The sequence below is a fragment of the Bombina bombina genome, chromosome 7 (genome assembly GCF_027579735.1).
Source record: "Bombina bombina isolate aBomBom1 chromosome 7, aBomBom1.pri, whole genome shotgun sequence".
Classification (NCBI taxonomy): domain Eukaryota; kingdom Metazoa; phylum Chordata; class Amphibia; order Anura; family Bombinatoridae; genus Bombina; species Bombina bombina.
In genome coordinates, this window is record NC_069505.1 from 270,270,369 (window position 1) to 270,295,330 (window position 24,962).

At 38.8% G+C, this 24,962-nt stretch overlaps 1 protein-coding gene across 1 annotated transcript in view; it reads left to right on the forward strand.

Moving 5' to 3' along the window:
- The window catches only part of TKT (transketolase), a 106,287-nt gene that overhangs the window by 57,729 nt on the left and 23,596 nt on the right, over positions 1-24,962 (forward strand). The window contains exons 7-11 of the mRNA XM_053720747.1: positions 7,847-8,040; positions 12,919-13,083; positions 14,303-14,459; positions 22,552-22,682; positions 24,036-24,119. Of these exons, the coding sequence (XP_053576722.1) occupies positions 7,847-8,040; positions 12,919-13,083; positions 14,303-14,459; positions 22,552-22,682; positions 24,036-24,119 (731 nt within the window). The remainder of the gene's footprint in view (positions 1-7,846; positions 8,041-12,918; positions 13,084-14,302; positions 14,460-22,551; positions 22,683-24,035; positions 24,120-24,962) is intronic.

Consider the following 24,962-nt stretch of genomic DNA (forward strand, 5'->3'; position numbering starts at 1 on the left):
CAGGCTTTAGCGAGGATTAAGCCTGTGTTTAAGACTGTTGCTCCACCATGGAGTTTAAATCTTGTTCTTAACGTTTTACAGGGCGTTCCGTTTGAACCCCTCCATTCCATTGATATAAAGTTGTTATCCTGGAAAGTTCTATTTTTAATGGCTATTTCATCGGCTCGAAGAGTCTCTGAATTATCAGCCTTACATTGTGATTCTCCTTATTTGATTTTTCATTCGGATAAGGTAGTTCTGCGTACTAAACCTGGGTTCTTACCCAAGGTAGTCACTAACAGGAATATCAATCAGGAGATTGTTGTTCCATCTTTGTGTCCAAATCCTTCTTCAAAGAAGGAACGTCTTCTGCACAATCTGGATGTAGTTCGTGCCCTAAAATTTTACTTACAGGCAACTAAAGAATTTCGACAGACGTCTTCCCTGTTTGTCGTTTACTCTGGTCAGAGGAGAGGTCAAAAAGCTTCTGCTAACTCTCTCTCTTTTTGGCTTCGTAGCATAATACGTTTAGCCTATGAGACTGCTGGACAGCAACCTCCTGAAAGAATTACAGCTCATTCCACTAGAGCTGTGGCTTCCACTTGGGCCTTTAAGAATGAGGCCTCTGTTGAACAGATTTGCAAGGCTGCAACTTGGTCTTCGCTTCATACTTTTTCCAAATTTTACAAATTTGACACATTTGCTTCCTCGGAGGCTATTTTTGGGAGAAAGGTTCTTCAGGCAGTGGTTCCTTCTGTATAAAAGAGCCTGCCTATCCCTCCCGTCATCCGTGTACTTTTGCTTTGGTATTGGTATCCCAGAAGTAATGATGACCCGTGGACTGATCACACTTAACAGAAGAAAACATAATTTATGCTTACCTGATAAATTCCTTTCTTCTGTAGTGTGATCAGTCCACGGCCCGCCCTGTTTTTTAAGGCAGGTAATTATTTTTAAATTATACTCCAGTCACCACTACACCCTTGGTTCCTCCTTTCTCGTTGGTCCTTGGTCGAATGACTGGGGGTGACGTAGAGGGGAGGGGCTATATGCAACTCTGCTGGGTGAATCCTCTTGCACTTCCTGTTGGGGAGGAGTAATATCCCAGAAGTAATGATGACCCGTGGACTGATCACACTACAGAAGAAAGGAATTTATCAGGTAAGCATAAATTATGTTATTGTAGCTATATTAGGATTTATTTTACAGGTAAGTATTTAGCTTTAAATAGGAATAAGTTATTTAATAAGAGTTAATTAATTTCGTTAGATTTAAATTATATTTAAGTTAGGGGGGGTGTTAGTGTTAGGGTTAGACTTAGCTTTAGGGGTTAATACATTTATTATAGTAGCGGTGGGCTCCGGTCGGCAGATTAGGGGTTAATAAGTGTAGGCAGGTGGAGGCGACGTTGTGGGGGGCAGATTAGGGGTTAATAAATATAATATAGGGGTCGGCGATGTTAGGGCAGCAGATTAGGGGTACATAGGGATAATGTAAGTAGCGGCGGTTTACGGAGCGGCAGATTAGGGGTTAATAATAATATGCAGGGGTCAGCGATAGCGGGGGCGGCAGATTAGGGGTTAATAAGTGTAAGGGTAGGGGTGTTTAGACTCTGGGTACATGTTAGGGTGTTAGGTGCAGACGTAGGAAGAGTTTCCCCATAGCAAACAATGGGGCTGCGTTAGGAGCTGAACGCGGCTTTTTTGCAGGTGTTAGGTTTTTTTTCAGCTCAAACAGCCCCATTGTTTCCTATGGGGGAATCGTGCACGAGCACGTTTTTGAGGCTGGCCGCTTGCGTAAGCAACTCTGGTATCGAGAGTTGAAGCTGCGTTAAAAATGCTCTACGCTCCTTTTTTGGAGCCTAACGCAGCCTTTTTGTGGGCTCTCAATACCAGAGTTATTTTTATGGTGCGGCCAGAAAAAAGCCGGCGTTAGGTACGCGGGTCCTTACCGACAAAACTCTAAATCTAGCCGTTAGTATTCTTAGTTGAAAGCTAAACCTAGGAGGCTCATATGCTAATTTCTAAGCCCTTGAAGACCCGCCCCTTATCTGAATGCATTTGACAGTTTGTCACAGCTAGAGGGCATTAGTTCATGTGTGTCATATAGATAACATTGTGCTCATGCACGTGGAGTTACTTATGAGATGAGAGGGCACATTACTGTCCCTTACGTTGCATAGTATTGCATATATAATATTTTATACATTTAATTAACCTTAAAGTTTAATTAATGTATAAACATGATATGTTGAAATATTCACAGGAATATGGTTACTTTGCCTTCAAGGAGATTTATGTAATTACATTTTTGGGGACTACTAATTCTTTCTAATTAAAGTGATGGTAAACTCTCCCCTTTTATAAAAACAGATCTGGAATGTTAGCGATATTTTAGATATGAAATTAAAATACCTTGCGCTCCGCCGCCCACATCTAAAGTCACTTTTTCTGTGAGCTAGCGCTCTGAATTGTTCTCTAATCAGTGCTCTAGCTACAACAAAAGTGCCTTAAGGGAAGAGCGCTGATTGGAGAAAAGTTTAAACCTTTAGCTAACAGAAAAATTGACTTTGGAAGTGGGTGGCGTAGCACAGGGTATTTGAATTTCATATCTTTTTTTAAAAAGTAAATTACAGCGCATCTTCATTTCAACTGATAAATTAAACTCCATCTAAAATGTCGCTAACATTCTGGATCTGTTTTTATTAAACATCTTTGACCTTTTGCATCACAAAATAATAATTTTACTAGACGCATTATTGCAATCTGATGTATATTTCAGAAATGCCTATTTTGCTTATTGTAATGCACAATCATGGATCTTTATTTGTTATGCATTTAGCAACAGGAAGACACCAGTTCAAAATAGTATTTGATTTCTTTGTAAATAAAATAAATAACATATTATGGCAAAAGGGATTTACAGCTTTTAAAGGGACATGAAACACATTTTTTCTCTTTCGTGATGCAGATAGAGCAAGCAATTTTAAATGAAATCATTTCCAATTTCTTTCTCTTATCTAATTTGTTTTGTTCTCTTTGTATCCTTTGTTGTACATTGCTGCCCATTCAACAAAGGATACCAAGAGAATGAAGCATTTTTTTTTAATAGAAGTAAATTGAAAAGTTGTTTAAAATTGTACAATATATCTGAATTATCATCACCTGTCTGACGAAAAGTTATAACAGTTGTAGTTGATACATTTTGTGGATCGTTGTATTTATTTTTCCTTCTTAATATAAGGCGAGTCCCCGGCTTCATTCATTACTTGTGGGAAATACAGAACCTGGCCACCAGGAGGAGGCAAAGACACCCCAGCCAAAGGCTTAAATACTCCTCCCACTTCCCTCATATCTCAGTCATTCTTTGCCTTTCATCACAGGAGTTTGGTAGAGAAGTGTCAGAAAATTCTGAGTAGTTCCTTATGAAAGGTGTCTAACATTCGGAATGGGACTGGAGTTTTAAGTAGTCTTGTCAGCCTCTCAGTGAGAGCATTGACGAAAGTTAGGGTCTGGAGATGCAGGGAGAGTCTTTCTGGGAACCCATCCAGACTCAGATTAACAGCTCCTAAGCAATCAGTGTTGACGAGTTTCACTGCCTGCTTTCATCACTCAAGCCCATGTCAGGAGCGATGCTACAAGACTGTCACACTAGAGAGGCCGTGTTTCTGTTACACGGCATAGATTCCAGTAAGATCGTTTCATTTTTTATACATGTGATATCTCTAGAAGACAGGGTCACAGTGTGACTCCTTTTATCTGTATGGAATCAATGGTTAATATCTCCTGAGGGAGACTATTGAACAGTGGGGATTAAACTCCAATATTTATTTGATTTATGCTGCGTTGTGTGGGATGTTTTTTTGGGCTCATTGGCTGATGTTGGATCATACAGGTTTTACTTTCACTTTTAAGAGCTGCGCAGCTTATTAGCTTGGCGCGCTTTTCCTCTGAGCAGAGGCGGTCCTGTATTGCGCACAATGTGACCGGATGTGGTCGCGGTTTCATTTCCTGTTCTGACCGAGCTGGTTACCAGAGAGGATAGATCTTTCTGTTTTTGCCTGGGTCATAGGAGGTGGTGAGTGCCCCAGCCATTGGGGTATAAAGGTGCCGTTTTTTATTATATAATTAAAATTAATTATAAAAGACCGTTATTGCTCATAGTCCACTGACATAGTGCAAGCTATGGAGGATTCTGATGTATTAGAGGGTACTCCCTCTATACCTAAAGCTAATGCCTGTTTATAATGTGAGGAGGCCGAGGTATTCCCGCCCTCTCAATTATGTTCCACATGCCTGGAAAAGGTAATTTTATCAAAGAAAGTTAATATGTTTGATACCACTGAGCCTTCACTTCTGAGGAGTCTCCGTCCGGCGAGGTGCATACCCTACAATTATCTCCTAATACACATGCAGCTTCCCGTAGCACTCCTAACCCTCCATCTGGAGGGGGCCTTTTACCTCCAGACTTCACTGCGCAGTCACAAACAGCGGTGACTGCGACCATTAGTGCTTTGCCTCACCATGCTAAGCATAATTGAAAGGCTAAATATTGCTATCCTTCCCAGGGGACATCATCCAGTTTATTGGCTTTGACTGATAGGAGGTTATCCGATGATGAAGTTTGATCTGATACTTCAGAGTATGAGCTTTCTGGGTCGAAATCGGCTGCCTCTAAGCCTCCGGTTGCGGAGGAACCAGACTTTAGATTTAGGATGGAGCATTTGCGCTTTCTTTTAAAGGAAGTTTTGGCTACATTAGAGGTTCCAGAGGCAAAGCTACCTGACAAACCTTTAATTCTGAAATTAGACAAGGTTTACAAAGACAGGGTAGTACCACAAACGTTCCCTGTTCCTGTAAAAATGGCGAATATTATTAACAATGAATGGGAAAGGATTGGAACTTCCTTTGCCCCCTCGTTCTCTTTTATCAAATTGTTCCCCATCCCGGACACTCAATTGGAGCTGTGGGGTTCCATTCCCAAGGTGGATGGCGCCATCTCCACGCTTGATAAACGCACTACTATCCCGCTTGAGGATAGCTCGTCGTTCAAAGAGCCCATGGAGAAGAAGTTGGAAACTCTGTTAAGAAAGATTTTCAACATTCAGGATATTTATTTCAACCGGCGGCTGCTGTCGCAGCGGTTGCGGGAGCGGCTACCCATTGGTGTGACTCCTTATCGGAATTAATCGAGGTGGAGGGTCCCCTCTATGTTATTCAGGAGAGAATTAAGGCCCTGAGGGTCGCTAATTCCTTTATTTGTAATGCGAATATACAAATTATTCGCTTAAATGCTAAAACTGCTGGTTTCTCTGTACAGGCCCGCCGGGCGCTCGGGTTGAACTCTTGGTCTGCGGATATGACTTCTAAGTCCAAACTTCTTTCCCTCCCATTCAAGGGGAAGATTTTATTTGGTGCAGGCCTGGATTCCATTATCTCCAAGGTTACTGGGGGCCTTCCTACTGCAAGATAAAAAGAACAGATCTAAGGGACAAGCTTCTGGTTTTCGGCCCTTTTGTTCTGATAAATCCCAGCGTCGGCAATCCTCCGCTAAGACAGAGCAACCCAAAAGTACTTGGAAGCCGTCTCAGTCCTGGAATAAGTCCAAGTAGAACAAAAAGCCCACTGAGGCTAAATCGTCATGAATGGGTCGCCCCCGGTCCTTCTCAGGATCACTAGGGGGCAGACTTTCGCTCTTTTCAGACACTTGGTTCAGGGATGTGCAGGATCCATGGGTCCTGGAGGTCATTGCTCAGGGTTACAAGATAGGTTTCAAGTCTCTTCCACCCAGGGGCAGATTCCTCATCTCAAATCTGTCGTCAAGACCAGAAAAGAGGGCAGCCTTTCTGGGGTGTGTACGGGATCTGTCCTGGTTCCTTTAACAGAAAGAGGCTTGGAATACTACTCAAACCTTTTCATGGTCCCAAAGAAGGAGGAAACTTTTCGCCCGATTCTGGACCTAAAGTGCTTAAACAAATTTCGGCACATCCCCTCATTCAAGATAGACGATAAGGTCCATCCTTCCCTTAGTTCAGGAGGGACAAAACATGACCACTATATACCTGAAGGATGCTTACCTTCATGTTCCAATCCAGAGGGAACACTTCCAGTTCCTAAGATTTGCCTTTCTGGAGCAGCAAACTCCCTCCCGATCAATATTCTGGAACTTCGGGTAATCTTCAATGCTCTGAAGACTTGGCCCCGTCTGGGTTCGTCACAATTTATCAGATTCCAATCAGACAATATCACCTCAGTGGCCTACATCAACCACCAGGGGGGAACGAGAAGCTCCCTAGTAATGAGGGAAGTATCTCGGATTCTGGAGTGGGCGGAGGCCCACAGCTGTTCGCTGTCAGCTATCCACATTCCGGGTCTCAGCAAACAATTCTTTTATCTGGGGGAATCGTCTCTCCGCGTGGAGATTGAACGCTTAGTCTTAGCCAAGAGAGGGTTTTCTGAGAGGGTTATTGATACTCTCGTTGAAGCTCATAAGCCAGTTACTCGTCGCATCTATCATAAGGTGAGGAGGACCTACTTATTCTGGTGTGAAGAGCATGGTTTATCCTGGCAGAAAGTCAAGGTTGCCAGGATCCTGTCTTTTCTCCATAATGGACTGGAGAAGGGCCTTTCTGCTAGTTCCCTTAAGGGACAAATTTCAGCCCTATCTGTTTTACTGCACAAGAGGCTCGCTGAGTTTCCAGATGTTCAGTCCTTTGTTCAGGCTGTGACTAGAATCAGACCTGTGTTTAGATCTAGCGCTCCTCCTTGGAGTTTGAATCTTGTTCTTAATGTTTTGCAGAAGACTCCGTTTGAGCCTATGCATGAGGTTGACATTAAGTTACTGTCTTGGAAAGTTATCTTCCTACTGGCTATTGCTTCTGCGCACAGAGTATCTGAGATTGCTGCCTTGCAATGTGAGCCTCCTTTCCTGGTGTTCCATGCCGATAAAGCTGTCCTACGTACCGGGGTAGGTTTTCTTCCTAGGGTTGTATCAGACTGCAACATCAATCAGGAGATTGTGGTTCCTTCCTTGTGTCCTAATCCTTCTTCCTCAAAGGAAAGGTTATGTCATAATTTGGATGTTGTTCATGCCTTGAAGTTCTATCTTCAGACTACGAAGGAATTTAGACAGACTTCTTCTTTGTTTGTTGTCTATTCTGGGAAGCGTAAGGGCCAGAAGGCCTCTTCAACTTCCTTATCATTTTGGTTGAGGAGCATTATTCGCTTGGCTCAGAGGATTATGGCTCATTCAACTAGAGCAGTGGCTTCCTCTTGGGATCAGATTTGTAAGGCGGCTACCTGGTCCTCCTTACATACTTTTTCGAAATTTTACAAGTTTGACATTTTTGCTTCGGCTGAAGCAGTTTTTGGGAGAAAGGTCTTACAGGCTGTGGTGCACTCAGATTAGGGTCCGCCTCTCGTTTAGCCCTCCCGTTATCATTCAGTGTCTTCTAAAGCTTGGGTATATGTTTCCTACAAGTAATGAATTAAGCCGTGGACTCTACTTATATTAAGAAGGAAAACTTAAATTATGCTTACCAGATAATTTCCATTCCTTCTGTATAAGGAGAGTCCACGGGCCCTGCCCGTGTTCTCCGATGGGCAGACCTAAATATATGTTTTGTTCTTCTGACATCATTTATACCCTGATATTTATCCTACTGTTGCTTGTTTCCTTGGCAGAATGACTGGGATATGAGGGAAGTGGGAATATTTAAGCCTTTGGCTAGGGTGTCTTTGCCTCCTCCTGGTGGCAAGGTTCTGTATTTCCCACAATTAATGAATGAAGCTGTGGACTCTCCTTATACAGAAGGAAAGGAAATTATCTGGTAAGCATAATTTTAAGTTTTTCTTCTTTACCATAAAAGGTGTTGAGGATAAGGAGAACTGGCATGGAAAGCCTCTTAGTAAAGACCTAGCTGAGCAAGCTATTAAAGAGATCGAGAGCAAGATTCAAAGCAAAAAGAAGATGTCTCCTACTCTGCCCGAGGAAGATGCACCCAAAGTCAACATCAAGGATATTAAATTGCTGTCTCCACTAAACTACAAATTAGGAGAAAAGGTAAGTTTGCATCATATCTTTCAAACCGCTCGTTTTCAGTTTCCTTTAACAACATATCTTGTGATCCTATGCCTCTCTCAGTTGGAGTACCGCAAGGCTCTGTCTTGGGTCCCTTGCTTTTCTCTCTTTATACATCCTGCCTTGGAAAACTTATAGCCTCCTTTGGATTCCAGTACCACCTATATGCTGATGATACCCAAATCTATCTTTCCTCTCCTGATATCTCTCCCTCTTTACTCAACCAGATTTCTGACTGCCTCTCTGCAATTTTCTCTTGGATGTCTTCACACTACCTCCAACTCAATCTGTCCAAAACTGAGCTGCTTCTTATTCCCCCCTCTTCGAGACATCCGACACCTGACATTTCTCTGATGGTTGGAGACTCTATTCTCAACACCTCACCCCAGGTCCGCTGCCTTGGGGTCACACTAGACTCAGAACTCATATTCAACCCACATATACAAACGCTTACCAAATCCTGCCGGTCACACCTACGCAACATTTCCAGAATTCGTCCCTTCCTTACTCAAAATACTACAAAAATACTTATTCATTCCCTCATCCTGTCACGCATTGATTATTGCAATCTACTCTTAAATGGCCTTCCAAAACACCGCCTCTCCTCCCTCCAATCTATTATGAATGCTTCTGCTAGACTCATCCACCTAAGTCACCGATCTACATTAGCTGCTCCGCTCTGCCAGTCTCTACACTGGCTCCCCATACACTCCAGAATACAATTTAAAGTATTAGCCCTAACCTACAAAGCACTCAACAGTCTAACTCCCAACTATATCTCCTCTCTCATCGTGAAATACTCCCCATCCCGTCCTCTTCGATCAAACTCTGACCTACGTCTCTACACTCCTGTTATCTCTACATCCCACTCCCGCCTCCAAGACTTCGCACGTGCTGCTCCTGTCCTCTGGAACTCTCTACCCCGCTCCATCAGACTGTCTCCAACCTTGTATAGCTTCAGAAGATCCTTGAAAACCCACCTATTCAGAGAGGCTTACCATCTCTCCTCCATCCCGCATCCGAACCAAGCTAATACATGTACATGAACTGCCTGACTCACTGCTGCAAATACAACCGATGTAACAAGCTATCCCAACCTTATGTCTCTGCACCCTAAACCTATAGACTGTGAGCTCTCCGGAGCAGGGCCCTCTTCCTCCTGTGCTAGATTTGTTTAGTCTTGTTATGTTTTGTATTGTATCACAGATCTTTGTCATTGTATACCCCCATCATTGTACCCAGCGCTACGGAATTTGGCGGCGCTATACAAATAAATGATAATAATAATAATAATAATTAAGGGGACATAAAACCCCAAATGTTCTTTCATGATTCAGATAGAGCATACCATTTTAAACAACTGTCTAATTTACTTCAGTGATCTAATTTGCTTCTTTCTCTTGGTATCTTTTGTTGAAAAGCATACCTAGGCTCAGGAGCTGGGAACTAGCTGGTGATTGGTGGCTGCACATATATACCTCTTATCATTTGCTTACTGATGTGCTCAGCTAGCTCCCAGTAATACATTGCTGCTCCTTCCATAAAGGATACCAAGAGAACGAAGCAAAATTGATTATATATGTAAATTGGAAAGTTGTTTAAAATGGTATGTTTTATTTAAATCTTGAAAGAAAAAGTTTGGGTTTCATGACACTTTAAGATGATATTGCTTAAAGTTTTATTCAGAATTAACCAGGTTTTGAGATTATATTAATTAATAATAGATTAATTAATAATAGATTAATAGATTAAGATATGACCATAAAAGTCTACTTGTTTTCTTTAGATCTTTGCCCAAATCCTAGGGCAGATGCCACCTGGGGGTACATGTATTTTACTGTCAGTCCACTGAAAAACTCTTTCCCAGCAGATTTTTTTTTACAGAATTATTGGACTTTTCACAAATTCGATAGCCTTAAATGGACATAAAATTTAAAAAGTAATTCCTCATAAATTGTTTAATTATGCAAAATTAAGCACCTTTGCAATTCACTTTCATTATTTATTTTGACAGATTTTCTGTTTTTTTTTTTTTTTAAATTTTCAAAAAAGCTTTATTGAAATATAAAAGAATAAATGTAGTAACAAATACATAAGAAAGACGTATGACATAGAATTGGAGTTTGCTATGCGATAATGCATAAGTCAAATGAAAACTTATCATACAGAGCTGAGAATGTACAAATTATGTATAGATGTCCTTAAAAAGAAACTGCATATAGTAATATATATTCATGACATCAAGAGTATCTTCAAACAAAGTAGCTAAGAATAAAGTAAAGGAGTGAGAGAAAGAGAAAGATGGATAGGTATGGGGGTAAGAGAGGGAAGAGAAAAAAAAAAAAAAGAAAAAAAAAAGGGAGCAGGAGGGGAAAACAAGAGGCACTCAGGTAGTATGGGGAGTGATGGGGAGTGATCATAGTGTGTGTATTGGGTTCGGCAGGCCCCGTCAAATAGTTCTATTCCAGATAGATAAGATCATCTCATGGGCTGCCAGGTTGTGTATTTTAAGGTAATGATATTTTTCCAATGTAATAAGTTCTGTTACCTGTGTTTTCCAGTCTAGAGATGTAGGGACAATCTGAGTCTTCCAGTGTTTTGGGATACGTTTTTTAGCGGCAGTCAACATAATCAAAAGTAGAGCCCTATGGGCCAGGCTATTCGTTTTCGGTAATGAACACAATAAGAGGGTCTCGGGGACTTTTGGGATTTGTATGGAAAGTATATTAGATATTTCGGGAAACACATCTGACCAAAAGGTTTGTAACCTAGGGCAAGACCACAAGATGTGATGCAAGGAACCCTCCTCGCAGATTTTCTGTATTTTAACTTTTTCCACTCCCATCAGAGTGGCTGAAGTGCATGCCATGGAATGCAGAACTCTGATACTCATACAAGGTGCACAGTGATTGGTTGATATGTGCAGGGGCTCATTTATATTGAGCATAATAACAGCAATTAGGGGCAATTATAGTTATAAAATTACACACTCTAATTTGCTAGAGCACAAACCAGCTGTGCAACTGATGCTGCTGGTTTGATCACCGTCAGTTTACGCTTAGGGCAAGCAGTTCTCTGCGGCTCATTAACAAATTAATTTCACTTACCTAATAGCTGCCCTCATCTATCTCCTCACTAATATCATTCTCACCTTTGCAGTCCCCACCTCTTGTTTCCCATTCTCCTACCCATCTAGATTGTAAGTTCCCCCTGTATGTGTCTGTAAAATTTTGTCTTTTATTGTATTGTTTCTCCATTGTACTTTTTTATCCTTGTACCCATGGGCAGCGCTGTGGAATCTGTTGGCGCTTTATAAATAAAGAATAATAATGCTAATACATATACATTTGTGTTAATATGTGTATATACATATATTAACACATAAGTATATAAGTATTTACATATATATTTACAGGGAACACGCAGTTCCCATAGACAGCAATGTAACAGCACTTTTCAGTGCCATTTTTTTTCCAACACCCTACACCCGCTAACTTTAGCCCCCCAAATCTACCTTGTGCAGTTATTTTATTAAAGAATAAAAATGCTACCATTGTTATTTTTTAATAAAATACACACTACTGTATTTTGGTGGCATTTGGGGCACATTTATCTGATCTCTAGTTAATTTTATAAGCGCAAACTGCTGCCGCAAGCTCGCGGTAGCAATAACCAGCCACTTGCAATGGTTGATTTTTTTTTTATTGCACAATAAATTGGCGCTCCACTTGTATTCTAGGCCTATGTGTATAACCTCTGCTAAGTGGTTAAACACATAGGTGAAATCCTATTTAGTTACCTCAAGCATTGGGGATCCCAAGCAAAAAACTTAGTGAGCCAATCAGAAGCATCAGTTGCACATATCAACCAATCACCAATGATTTCCTACTTAGGAACTGCAATGCATTTACTGCTCTAGAGCAGAACTTTATATATGTGTTTAATCCAGAGCTTTCCAAACTTTTCATGTCGGTGACACACTTTTTAGACCTACATCATTTCGCGACACAGTAATTCAGTTGTACTGGCAAACAGGAGGTTAAACTAACTTGTTCTAAGAGATACAGACACATACATAAATTATATAATAACAAAATGTATTTACAGGTAACAGTATGTATGTGCAAGAATTAAAAAAAGTTTAACAACACCAATAGCTACTTACTATTTTAATGGGATGTATGAGGTTGATGGGATGAACACAGTTTATGAATATTTGGCGGAATATTAGACACTCGCATTTTTAAGCTTCCCCTTCTTATCCATATATCAAGAGCAGGAACAGCAATGCACTAGTGGGAGCTAGTTGCAAAAAAAAAACCCCTCTGACTTCAGCTCAGCGTTTAAGCTGCCGCCCTCAGAGCTCGGTGAGTCCGATTGACTACTGCCCGCACTGCAAACACACTGCTGTCTCACTCACTGACTACACATGCAGTCACTAGCCAATTAAGGAGACTACACGTGCAGTCAGGAGCCAATGTGCCGCCAAAGCCACCAATGGGAATAGTTTCAGTTCCCACTGAGCTGCGCCAATAGGTTAAGATGATCTGTGACCTCCTAGGTATCAATCACGTGTCAACCATGTGATATGCGTAGCAGGCAGGCGGAAAGTCAGAAACCAAAAAAACATATTTAAAAAAAATTATGCTAAAGCAGGGACACACCTACACACTGCTGCCGACACACAGTTTGGAAAGCACTGGTTTAATCCCTTAGCAGGTGTTAACCACATAACTGTGATCAGCAATGCAAAGATTACAAGCTCTAATGCATTAAGCAATTTCCCTTTAATCCGACCCTGTTCATATTGCAAGAAGCTGTTTAAAATGTTATAATTTCAACCTTTTTTTTTTATTGCAGATTGCAACTCGCAAAGCTTATGGTGTGGCACTCGCTAAATTAGGTCACTCTAACAAGAGAGTGATCGCTCTGGATGGAGACACCAAAAATTCAACATTTGCAGACATGTTCAAGAAGGAACATCCAGACCGTTTCATTGAATGCTACATTGCTGAACAGAACATGGTAATTATGCTTAAAGGGACAGTAAAGACAAAATTCAATGTTCATGATTTAGACAGAGCATACAATTTTAATCAACTTTCCAATTTATTTTTATTATCAATTTAGCTTAGATCTCTTGGTATCCTTTGTTAGACTGAGCTCAGGAGAGTGCATGTAGCTATCTGGAAGCAGTGTTTGCAACAATGTTTATATCAATGTTATACAAAGTTGCAAACTTTTCTTTCATAGAACATCTGTAGCATTTTGTGGCAGTAGTGTATGCAACTATGTGTGACATTGATATAAATATTGTTGCCAACACTGCTGCCAGATGGCTAAGGAGACTTGCACGCTCATGAACTCATCTAGGATTGCTCTTTAACAAAAGATACAGGAGAACTATGCAACATTGATAATAGAATTAAATTGGAAAGATGTTTAAAATTGTACGTTCTACACAATCCATTAAAAGCATTTAAATGCTGCTGTATACATCCAGATTAGGCTGCAGCTAGATATTATAACATGACGTATGTCCTTTGCAGGAGTTAAATTCATTGTGAATAAATTGAAATTTATTCTAACCATGGGCTAGATTACAAGTGGAGCGCTTTTTTAATGTGCGCCCGTACAGGGGCAAATTGGGCTCACGTTGCAGTAGCACTTTGCGCTTAGTGCAATCAACCAGAAGTCAGACCCCTGGCTAATTAAAAATATGTGCCCCAATTGCCCCCAATATAAAGTGGACAGTTGTTTTTTTAAAAGTGAGGGGATGTGGGGTGTTAGAAAAAAGTGGCACTGAAAAGTGCCTTTACATAGAGGTGAATGGGTACCGTGTTTTCACTGTAAATATAATAAATATATATACACATATAAACCTAATTATATATACATATTCATATATTTTTAATTTGCTGCGCTAGGTACTTTGCCGTGTCTCACGGCATGAGAACGAGGCTCTCATTGGAGCCTATGAAAGTGTGCTCTTGTGAGCGCACATTTGCGTGCACTGGTATTACTGAGTGGATCGCAAATATCGCGCTTGAGAAAGCACAGTTTTGCACTCCACTCATAATCTAGGCCAAAAAAAGTGTATTTTATTTTTATAATATTTTTTTTTATAAACATCAATAAGATATATAAATTATGTAGAGCTTTGAGTTGGCAAGAACAAGAGATAAATATATTAACTGAATAATTTGTATTTTTAGTAACCTGACCATATTTTGGGGCTTTGCAGGTGAGTGTTGCAGTGGGTGCCGCCACAAGAGATAGAACGGTTGCATTTGCCAGTGCCTTTGCCACATTCTTCACCAGAGCGTTTGATCAAATCCGAATGGCAGCCATATCTGAAAGCAACATCAACTTGGTCGGATCTCACAGCGGTGTCTCAATCGGTGAGTGTCAGTAACAAAGTGAAAACCCAACACCATAGAGGTACAATTCATTGCCGCAATATGTCTGTATAATGGACATAAGGGGTGTAAACGCAGGCAAGAGGGGCCCCCACCCTGGACCCCGCATTTTCTGAGGCCCCACAATGTCCGAGATGAGGGTATGAGAAGGTGCAATAATGTATTTAGTTTATGAAGAAGTGTTCATGGTATTAGGAGGTGTAACATATAGTGTTATTCTTTATATAGGTAACTGAATATTGTCACAGGGTGGGCCATACAGGGGTCAGAAAAGAAAACAAATTGAACTTCTCATTGTTTTCTTTATTATGGTGATGAATTCTTAAACAAGTAAAAGCCAAAATAGTATTTTGATACCAACTATACAATGAAGAAAGTCTTGCCTTAAAAGTGATAGGTTTCCACCAAAGCAAATATTCTAGCAGCCTGGACACTTTTTTAAGATTCAGATCTATATAAACAGAATAAATACAGAAATTTAGACCTGGAAGTTGTCCTAGACAGGTATAGGCAAGGTGTCCGTACACGGACACTGGTGTCCGTGACTGGCCCTTGCAGTGTCCGCCACACAGTTTGTGGTGGGGAGGAAGGGGTAGGACAGATGAATGCTGGTCCTGTTACTTCTCCTTGACGCAAGTGGCACCACATTTTGCAGGATTGGGGCTGTGCCCACGTGATGTCAATCAGTAGCGAAAAAGTGAGTGAAAGAAAGGAGCAAGCTGCCTGCAGTGCAGCCTGTGTCAACCACCCATGAGTCATGACCCGTACCAATTCCTTGATGTGCAGCAGCGTTGGTGCTGGTGTCTGTGTGTAGAAGTAGCAGACCGCTGCCTACTCTAAAAAAACCTTACCTAACCAAATTAGTAACCAACCATGATGATCATTTGATTAACATCAAGGTGGGTGGGTTTGGTCAGGAGTTGCAGAGCCCCCAAGCAACCTCTTTAAACTGGCGGCTCTGTCTTCAATCATTCTCAGACAGTATCCTGTGTCCCAGCAGCAGGAGTCTCCAGGTTTCTATTTAAACAGGGGTCCCAGACTCCCCCCAATCCTGTGTCCCAGCAACAGGTTTCTCCTGGAGGCTCCTGCTGCTGGGACACATGATACCGTCTGAGAAGGATTGGAGTCAGAGCAGCCAATTTAAAGAGCCTGTTTGCACTGGGACCCCCAGTGAATTTATTAGCAGCCAGGTGTCTGCATTCTGAGACCACCCAGGGGAGAGTGAGGGGTTAAAACAGGCTCTCTGCAGGGAATAGATCTAGGAGATCTAGGAGAGCTGGTAACAATTCTGTCCTGCTTCTTCTCAGGTGGAATTCAGTCCTGCTTCACCGCAGATACAGATTTTATTTCTGCATGCTGATGGGAGTACATGAAAAGTGCTGCCCATGCTGTATGGAACATTGCTTTGCTGCAGGGGGGATATCCAGTGAGGGAGGGATTATAAATAAACTGCCCTGACTAGATTGGTGTCTGTAATGCCGCTCTCCTGACTTAAAGAAACATAGAATGTGTCAGCAGATTGGAACCATTCGGCCCATCTTTCTAAATACTTTCATTAGTTCCTGGCCTTATCTTTTACCTAGCATAGCCTTATGCTTATCCCATGCAAATTTAAACTCCTTCACTGTCTCTACCACATCTGCTGGATGGCCATTCCACCATGCATCCACTAACCTCTCGGTAAAGTGAGTGTTTTTTATGTTTCTAATTTGAAATGTACCTTGGTGTCCTTCACTAAGGTCTTTACTTTGGAAAATGTCCGCCACAGCCCTGGCCTGTGCCTATCCCTGGTCCTAGGTTTGACTTAAAGGACCACTCAATGCAGTAGAATTGCATAATTAACAAGTGCATAATAAAAAGACAATGATTTACCACCTACAATGAATTTCAAACAAGCAGTAGATTTTTTTTTCTGACAAATTAATTTTTTCTCCCATTTTCCAGCCCCCTGTATCATGTGACAGACATCAGCCAATCACAGACTACAATATGTATAACCTGTGACCTTGTGCACATGCTCAGTAGGATCTAGTGCCCCAAAAAGTGTGCATATAAAAAGACTGTGACAAATTTGATAATGGAAGTAAATTGGAAAGTGTCTTAAAACTGCTGCTTTATCTGAATCATAAAAGTTTATTTTGACTTGAGTGTCCTTTAAATAGATATGAAACCCAAAATTTTTATTTTGTGATTCAGACAGAACATATTTTAAAAAGGTTTCCAATTTACTTCTGCTATCAAATTTGCTTCAGTCCCATGATATTCTGTGTTGAAGGGATACCTAGGTAGGCATCTGGAGCACAAACATTTTGTTTTTCATATCCCGTTAATCTATTTTTAAAGTTTGCAGTGCATTATATCTGTAGCTGACTTTAACTATTTGTATAACTCATTTGTGTCATTTTAAAACATATTTAAAGGGACATTAAACACTAAATAAATGCTAGATAGAATGATGCAGTCAAATAAAAGATTAGTCTGAGACTAACATCTAGATGTATTTAAAAAAAATGTAATTAGCTGTTTAAATATTGGCAAAATAAGTGTAAAGTTTTAGTGTCTATAAAACAATGGGAGCTTGCCATGTTGTAACTTAGGTTCCCTTCCATGCCGTGGCCAATTAGGGACAGTTATATATAGGTCACTAGAGTGTGCAGCCAATGGCTGTGTGGAATATAACTGTTCTGCACTTCCATTTCTAACAGGGATTGAAAGCTCACAATTTCAAAATGGAATTACAGGAAAGAGGGGCAAAATAAATAATGAAATTATATTGCAGATTTTTTTTTTATATATGATTTATCATTTTATATTACCATCTCAAAGTGTTTAATCTCCCTTTAATATCTAGGTGATGTTACATAATACGTTTTGCATAAATACTCTGACTATTTTTTCTCTTTTTTACAACCAAGGAAAACCCTTCCAAAAAAGTGACTTTTCCTGTGATTAACACTAGGGCCTAGGCTATCCTGAATGTAATATAAAACATTTATCTTGTAAAATATCAGATAACGGCAGAGTAGCTAGAACAAAACGATTATTTCCACCATATATCTCACTAAATAGCTACCAGTGCTTGTAAAAAAATGTGTTGGTTTACAAATAAATTATAATAAAATTATTAATAGATAATTACATTAAAATATTTTGCTCTGTTGCCTCCTATTGACAATAATTAGTAGTATCAAAAATAACCATTAAAACCCCAATCGTTACAACTAGTTAATTGTCCATACAGAGCATGATAGATGAAATTACTATTACAAACAGTTGTGCAGTTGTTTGTTTTAATTGTTTAATAGTTGCTGATGTTCACTAAATCGGTATAGCTACTGTTTTTAAAGGGACATCAAACAATATAATATAAAATTGTTAAAATTTTTTAGATATAAATATATATATATATATATATATATATATATATATATATATATATATATATATATATATACTGCAATCTACTTTTATTATTTATTTTGTCTCCTTTTCCTGCAATTCCATTCTGAAATTGTGAGCTTTTCAGTTCCTGTTAGAAATGGAAGTGCAGAACACTGTTATATTCCACACAGCCATTGGCTGCACACTCTAGTGACCTATTTATAACTGTCCCTAATTGGCCACAGCAGAGAAGGTAACCTAAGTTACAACATGGCAGCTCCCATTGTTTTATAGACACTACAACTTTACATTTATGTTGTCAATATTTAAAAGGCTAAAGAAACTTTAAAAAATACATCTAGATGTTATTCTCAGACTAATCTTTTCTTTGACTGCATCATTCTATCTAGCATTTATTTAGTGTTTAATGTCCCTTTAAATTGAAATCAGAAATATCTGCTTTGAACGTGGTAAAATCCATTAATATTTAATAATAATTCTAATTCTTACTGTTTATTTCACTCAAGCAAGCTAGTATACACTCTATACAAATAGTGCCACACATTTTTGTCTTTTACGAACTTCCTATTTTCTTCTTTATTTGTGTTTGGTGCAATCAACAAAACCACTCAGTGTTTCTACAAAACACCCTCTTGTTTGGAAACTTTCTAAGCCATATATGTAACTCATATTGAGAAATGTATCATTTCCCTCGTAGTAAATATTTACTGCCCCTCAGAATCTAACCGTTATTTTTTAATGGTTTTTGCATTATTAAAGGGAAAGAAACATCACATTTGAAACATGCATTGTTACATTTACATTTTTAATAGAAGCATGTTTTCATTATACTCCATTAGCAAAAATGCTCCTAGTTAAAATGTATTACTGTTTTACAGCAGCCTGCTCACGTAAAAAGGGGATTTTAGAGTCAACACATTTTTCAGAATAAAATTACAGAAAAATGTATACCCCTTTAAGACATATCTTGTCATTCTGTTATTTCCCATGTTAAACTCTCACTGTCTTTCTTGTAGTTCCTTCATAATTCTCTTCACTTTGTTCTCCTATACAGAAGAAGAATTCTGTTTGCAGGTAGATTTGCATGCACTGCTTGAGATTTGTTTTGTATGGTGTATATAGAAAATTAATTTGTAGATTTAATTGTGGAATTATTTTATTTGTGTATTTTTTTTTATTTTTTTTAACTAAATGATATTCGTAATAAAAGAAAACAAGAAACAAAATAGTTAGAATTAGATAATACAATTATGGCATGCTTCACTTTTATTCTGATGTCTTGCTGGTAACTAAAATTTCAAACATAATTTCATTTAACAGATATAAAATTTGAACCAGCTCAACAATTATATTTAAATTATATATAGTAAAAGTAATTATAGCGGTGCAGACCCAATGGAACTATATTTATTTAAACTGAAAAAGATAGATACCAAGGATATAATAAACCTTGTATTTAAAGAATGGGACTTCAGCACTCTTTTAAATAGTAATAATAAATTGTTTTTATTTAATTCACACACGTTCATTGGTAGGCATAATCCGTTACTGTGGCATAATAAACACACAAATACCCCTAGAAATTTAAAAAAAAAAAATAAATAAAATATATATATACAATTAGTGACATATAAAGTACAAAAGTGAATAGCATTATATAGCAAATATTAATATAGACAGTTCTGGCATCCCAGATACATGGTTTATGACATGCAACACCCTGCTGCACCAAACCCTGTATATTAACAGGCAATGTCTGGGCAGTGTACCGTGGGGATCTATGCATGTTAGGCAACAAGCACATATGCAGATAAGCAGCAGAATAAAGTGCAAATCATGGCGTGCAGGAAAAGAAATGGCAAGAAACAGCAAGAGGTCCGTTTTCATCAAAGTAAACCGTCCGGAGAGCAAACAGCATCAAGCAAACTTCCATAAGTGGGGTTCCGTATTTTTCACACAATTTATTATCATACCCCTCCTCAACGTCCTATAAAAAGGAATGACAGAAGGTAACACAAATTCAGTTTTCAGCAAAGCAAACAGTCCGGACAGCAGGCAACATCAGACAAGCTTCCACAAATGTGGTTCCGTATCTGTCATACAATTTTGTACCTCTCCTTAGTGTGTTAGAAGGTTCTTACTGAAATCCAAATCCGTACATGCCTTGTCGCTGTAGTGTACCGAGGCGTAATGTAGCGTTGCCAAGTTTTCATATCGTATGAGCACAAAAAGTTTTAACAAACCAAACATCGGGTGCCAGAGCGCATAGCCAACTCCTACGTACGTTTCACTTCCATTGGCTATACAATGGAGCTTCGTCAGGGCGTGATAAATTATAATTTCATTTAACCACTTAAAGACCAGAGACATATCCTGGTCTTTCTATGAGGCTTGTGTGATTATTAGCACGGTCTTGTGCTTTTTCCGGTGACTAGAAGGGAGGAGGGAGGGTATAATTGTGTGGTGGGACCTGTGCAATTCTAAGCAACTCTCTAATTTACGCCTATTATCAATTTTTCTTTGTTCTCTTAGTATCTTTATTTGAATGTAAGCTTAGGAGCAAGACCATTTTTGGTTCAGAACCTGGGTAGCGCTTGCTGATTGGTGGCTACATTTAGAAACCAATCAGAAAGTGCTATCCAGGTTCTAAACCAAAAATGGGCCGGCTGCTTTGATTACATTCTTGATTTTTCAAATAAAGATACCAAAGGGGCATATCTATCAAACTCTGTATGGAGCTTGACGCCCCGTGCTTCTGGCGAGCCTTCAGACTCACCAGAAACACAAGTTATGGAGCAGCGGTCTAAAGACCGCTGCTCCATAACCTGTCCGCCTGCTCTGAGGAGGCGGACAGAGATCACCACAATTCAACCCGATCGGGTTAATTGACACCCCCCTGCTGGGGGCCAATTGGCCGTGAATCTGCAGAGGGCGACGTTGCACCAGCAGTTCACAAGAGCTGCTGGTGCATTGCTAAATACGGAGAGAGTATTGCTCTCCGTATTCGATGTCTGTCGGACCTGATCCGTATTGTTAAATAGACCTCCAAGAGAACAAAGAAAAATTGATGATAATAGGAGTAAATTAGAAAGTTGTTTAAAATTGCATGCTCTTTCTGAATCATGAATGTTAAGGGGTTAAAGGAATATAGAAGTAAAAAGCCTGCACTTGCTACTACTGCACACACTGTTTAGATGTCTCCTATCCAAACATAGATGCACTCTCCATTTGTGTTCAAACATTCTTTATTAAAGGGACACTGTACCCAAAAAATTTCTTTCGTGATTGAGCATGAAATTTTAAGCAACTTTCTAATTTACTCCTATTATCAAATTTTCTTCATTCTCTTGGTATCTTTATTTGAAATGCAAGAATATAAGTTTAGATGCCGGCCCATTTTTGGTGAACAACCTGGGTTGTCCTTGCTGATTGGTGGATAAATTCATCCACCAATAAAAAAGTGCTGTCCAGAGTACTGAAACAAAAAAAAAGCTTAGATGCCTTCTTTTTCAAATAATGATAGCAAGAGAACGAAGAAAAATTGATAATAGGAGTAAATTAGAAAGTTGCTTAAAATTGCAAGCTCTATCTGAATTACAAAAGAAAAAATGTGGGTTCAGTGTCCCTTTAAACAGTCCTTCTAACTATACAACAGCATGAGCATAGTTTACCATATAGCTTTACAACACATTTATTAAAACTACTGCACTGTATAGCTCCATCTACAGGTTACTTTGCTACACACCCCACCACTATATAGTGCTAAGACAGGTGCACACTTCTGAGCCTACATCAGTAAAAAAAAGTAATTCCAACCATAAAGCTTTTACCACTTGGCTGGGAAGGAGATAAGTAACACATTATAAAAGCACATATACAAGCGAGAGAATTTTATACATACAGATCTCAAGCCGTATGCATACTCTTGAGCCTACATCAGTATGCTGTCATGGAAAAAAAAGAAGTTTTAACCAAGGATAACAAGATAAAAGGGTAAATAGAAGCAAATTGGAAAGGTTTTGAGTTCTATATCCCTTTAAGAGACGCCTGAAAAAAATGTGCTATATGCTTAACTGTGAAAGAGTTGCACAGGCTACTTCTGACATGAATTATGGTGAGGCAGTTTACATATATACTTACAGTATGCCTGTATACATCAACAGCAAAGAACATAAAAAATATATTTCTGCTAGTACTGAAATTGTAAAGCATCTCTATGTTTATATATGTTTATGAAAGCATGTCAAAGATTAATGGCTGGTGCGACACTAACCATGATTCTTAGGGTGCTAACCATGATTTTTAGACTAACCATGATTTTTAGGGTGCTAACCATAATTCTTAGGGTACTTACCATGATTTTTAGGGTGCTAACCATGATTCTTAGGGTGCTGACCATGATTCTTAGGATGCTAACCATGATTCTTAGGATGCTAACAATGATTCTTAGGATGCTAACAATGATTCTTAGGATGCTAACAATGATTCTTAGGATGCTAACCAGGATTCTTAGGATGCTAACCAGGATTCTTAGGATGCTAACCAGGATTCTTAGGATGTTAACCATGATTCTTAGGATGCTAACCATGATTCCTTGGCTTTACTAAATGCAAAGCTTCCCCAATATAGAATATTTAATGCCGATACATTTCAGTATATGTCTCTATTACAGGGGAGGATGGGCCATCTCAGATGGCTTTGGAGGATATTGCCATGTTTAGGGCTGTACCTACAGCAACTGTTTTTTACCCAAGTGACGCTGTGTCTACAGAGAGAGCAGTGGAAATTGCTGCAAACACAAAGGTCAGTGAATTTGTGTGGTTTGTGTTTATTCAATAAAAGTCTCCCCATGATTGTTGAAATAGCAATAAGCTTGGTCTTCTTCAACAGTATCGCTGTAACCAAAATATCTCAATCAACAGTAGAATAAAGAAGTGAGACTTTGGCAGAAAAAAAATCCAAACATAAACCTTTTTTTTATGAGGCGATATTTTGGCTGGTAACACAACAATGTTGAGGCGTTATTGAGTTCTGTAACATTTTAGTTTCTACTTTATTTGCTGATAAACATGTCAAGAAATGTATATGTATTCATAATAGCTTGTTCTTAGCTTTTGCATTGAGCAATATATAAAACATAATGGGGATTGTACCACGTTACCTACAACCCATCACAGTAATGCAGTACATTTGATGACTTTATTTTTGTAGTTGACCAATAATTGACCAAAGTCTCATAAATGTTTATGTTCAACAATACACTCTTCACAAACACCCGTCCTATGTACAAAAATGCATTATACATCCCCAGGAATTATTACTGACATAAAAATAATACATTTATAGCTAGATTACAAGAGGACCACAATAAGAAGCGCAAGGTGCGATATCCTTAGGGTGACCTTAAGCAAAGAATAACGCACACTCTAGTATTACAAGTGGATGGTAAAATATTTTACCAAAAATCTTAAATCAACAGACTTTTATTGCGAGGTCTATACTTTTGATAAATAGCGCAGGGAGCGTTATTACCACGCTTGTGCTTGTATTACAAATGGTGAGTTAAGTTGTGCGCTTGAGTGTAATCCAATATAGCGCTTTTTAGCACCTGAAGTAAACTATATAATATAGCACAGAACTATAACGTGCATCATCGGTTTAGCACTCAAACTACATCAGACATGAATTTCACTGCGCGCACCCATTCTATTATGTGAGGCAATTAGCGCACCAGTACTATCCGTCATGCAGATGTTAATGCCCCCTAGACTATTGCTCAATCGATAAAAAACAACTTTGGGCTTGTAATCTGAGCACAAAAAAATATAAGCCATATTGATTGCGCTCAAGCGATGTTAACACACTATAGCGCTAATAATTTTGCGCTCCACTTGTAATCTAGGCATTATTCATTAATAATATTGGTGAATTGTAAACTTGCCATGTTGTGGATGAACTTTTTTCACACAAATATTTATTTATTATTGAACATTCTTATTGTAGGAAGCAATTTTACAATTAGTGAATATACAAACAGGATGTATTACTGTATATACACTGGTTATTTTTTAAATAATTAAGGAATGATGAAATCACATGATAATAAACCTTATAAACTTAAAGATATATATATATATATTTTATTTTGTGAAACAGGGAATATGTTTTATCCGGACAAGTCGCCCTGAAAATTCTGTTATTTATAACAACAATGAGGAATTCAAGATAGGAAAAGCCAAAGTAAGTATTGTTGCTTATGGAATTCTAAGCTCTATATGTCAGTCGGATAACTAAACACCACTAAACACAAATTGTAAACTACATGATTTTGAACCTTTATATCTGAAAATAATTTTACAATGAAAACTGCAGCTTTATTTTGTCGAATGAGTATATAGTTTTTTGTTTATTAATTTCACTGATTTCCCTGTCCTCCAGAAAAAAAGAATTTGTGCTTACCAATCACAAACTAATATTCAGATATAGCACAAACTCTGTTTGCACATGTGCTGTTGAGAGACCTGGGAAGCCCTTATTTCTTCCCTTAAAGGGACATTAAACCCAAAATTCTTCTTTCATTATGCAGACAGAGAATACAATTTTAAACAACATTCCAATTTACTTCTATTGTCTAATTTGCTTCATTCTTTAGATATCCTTAGTTAAAGAAATAGCAATGCACATGGGTAAGCCAATCATATGAGGCATCTATGTGCAGCCACCAATCAGAAGCTACTAAGCCTATCTAGATATGCTTTTCAGGAAAGAATATCAAGAGAATTAAGCAAATTAGATAATATAAGTAAATTAGAAATGTGTTTAAAATTGTATTTTCTATCTGAATCATGAAAGAAAAAATTGAGGTTTAATGACCCTTTAAGGGGGTTTACCACTGATTCAGCTTAGTTACTATTGAAAAGAATGATTCTCCTATATTATGATTGTTGATGCAAAACTAGTAATGCACCCTTTACAAAAATGTGACTGTTGAGAATGTTAGAGGTGAGGGTGAAGTAAACAAAAGCTCACATAAATTGCCTAATATTATTAACCCAAACCTTCCGGTAGCAAAATAAATAATGA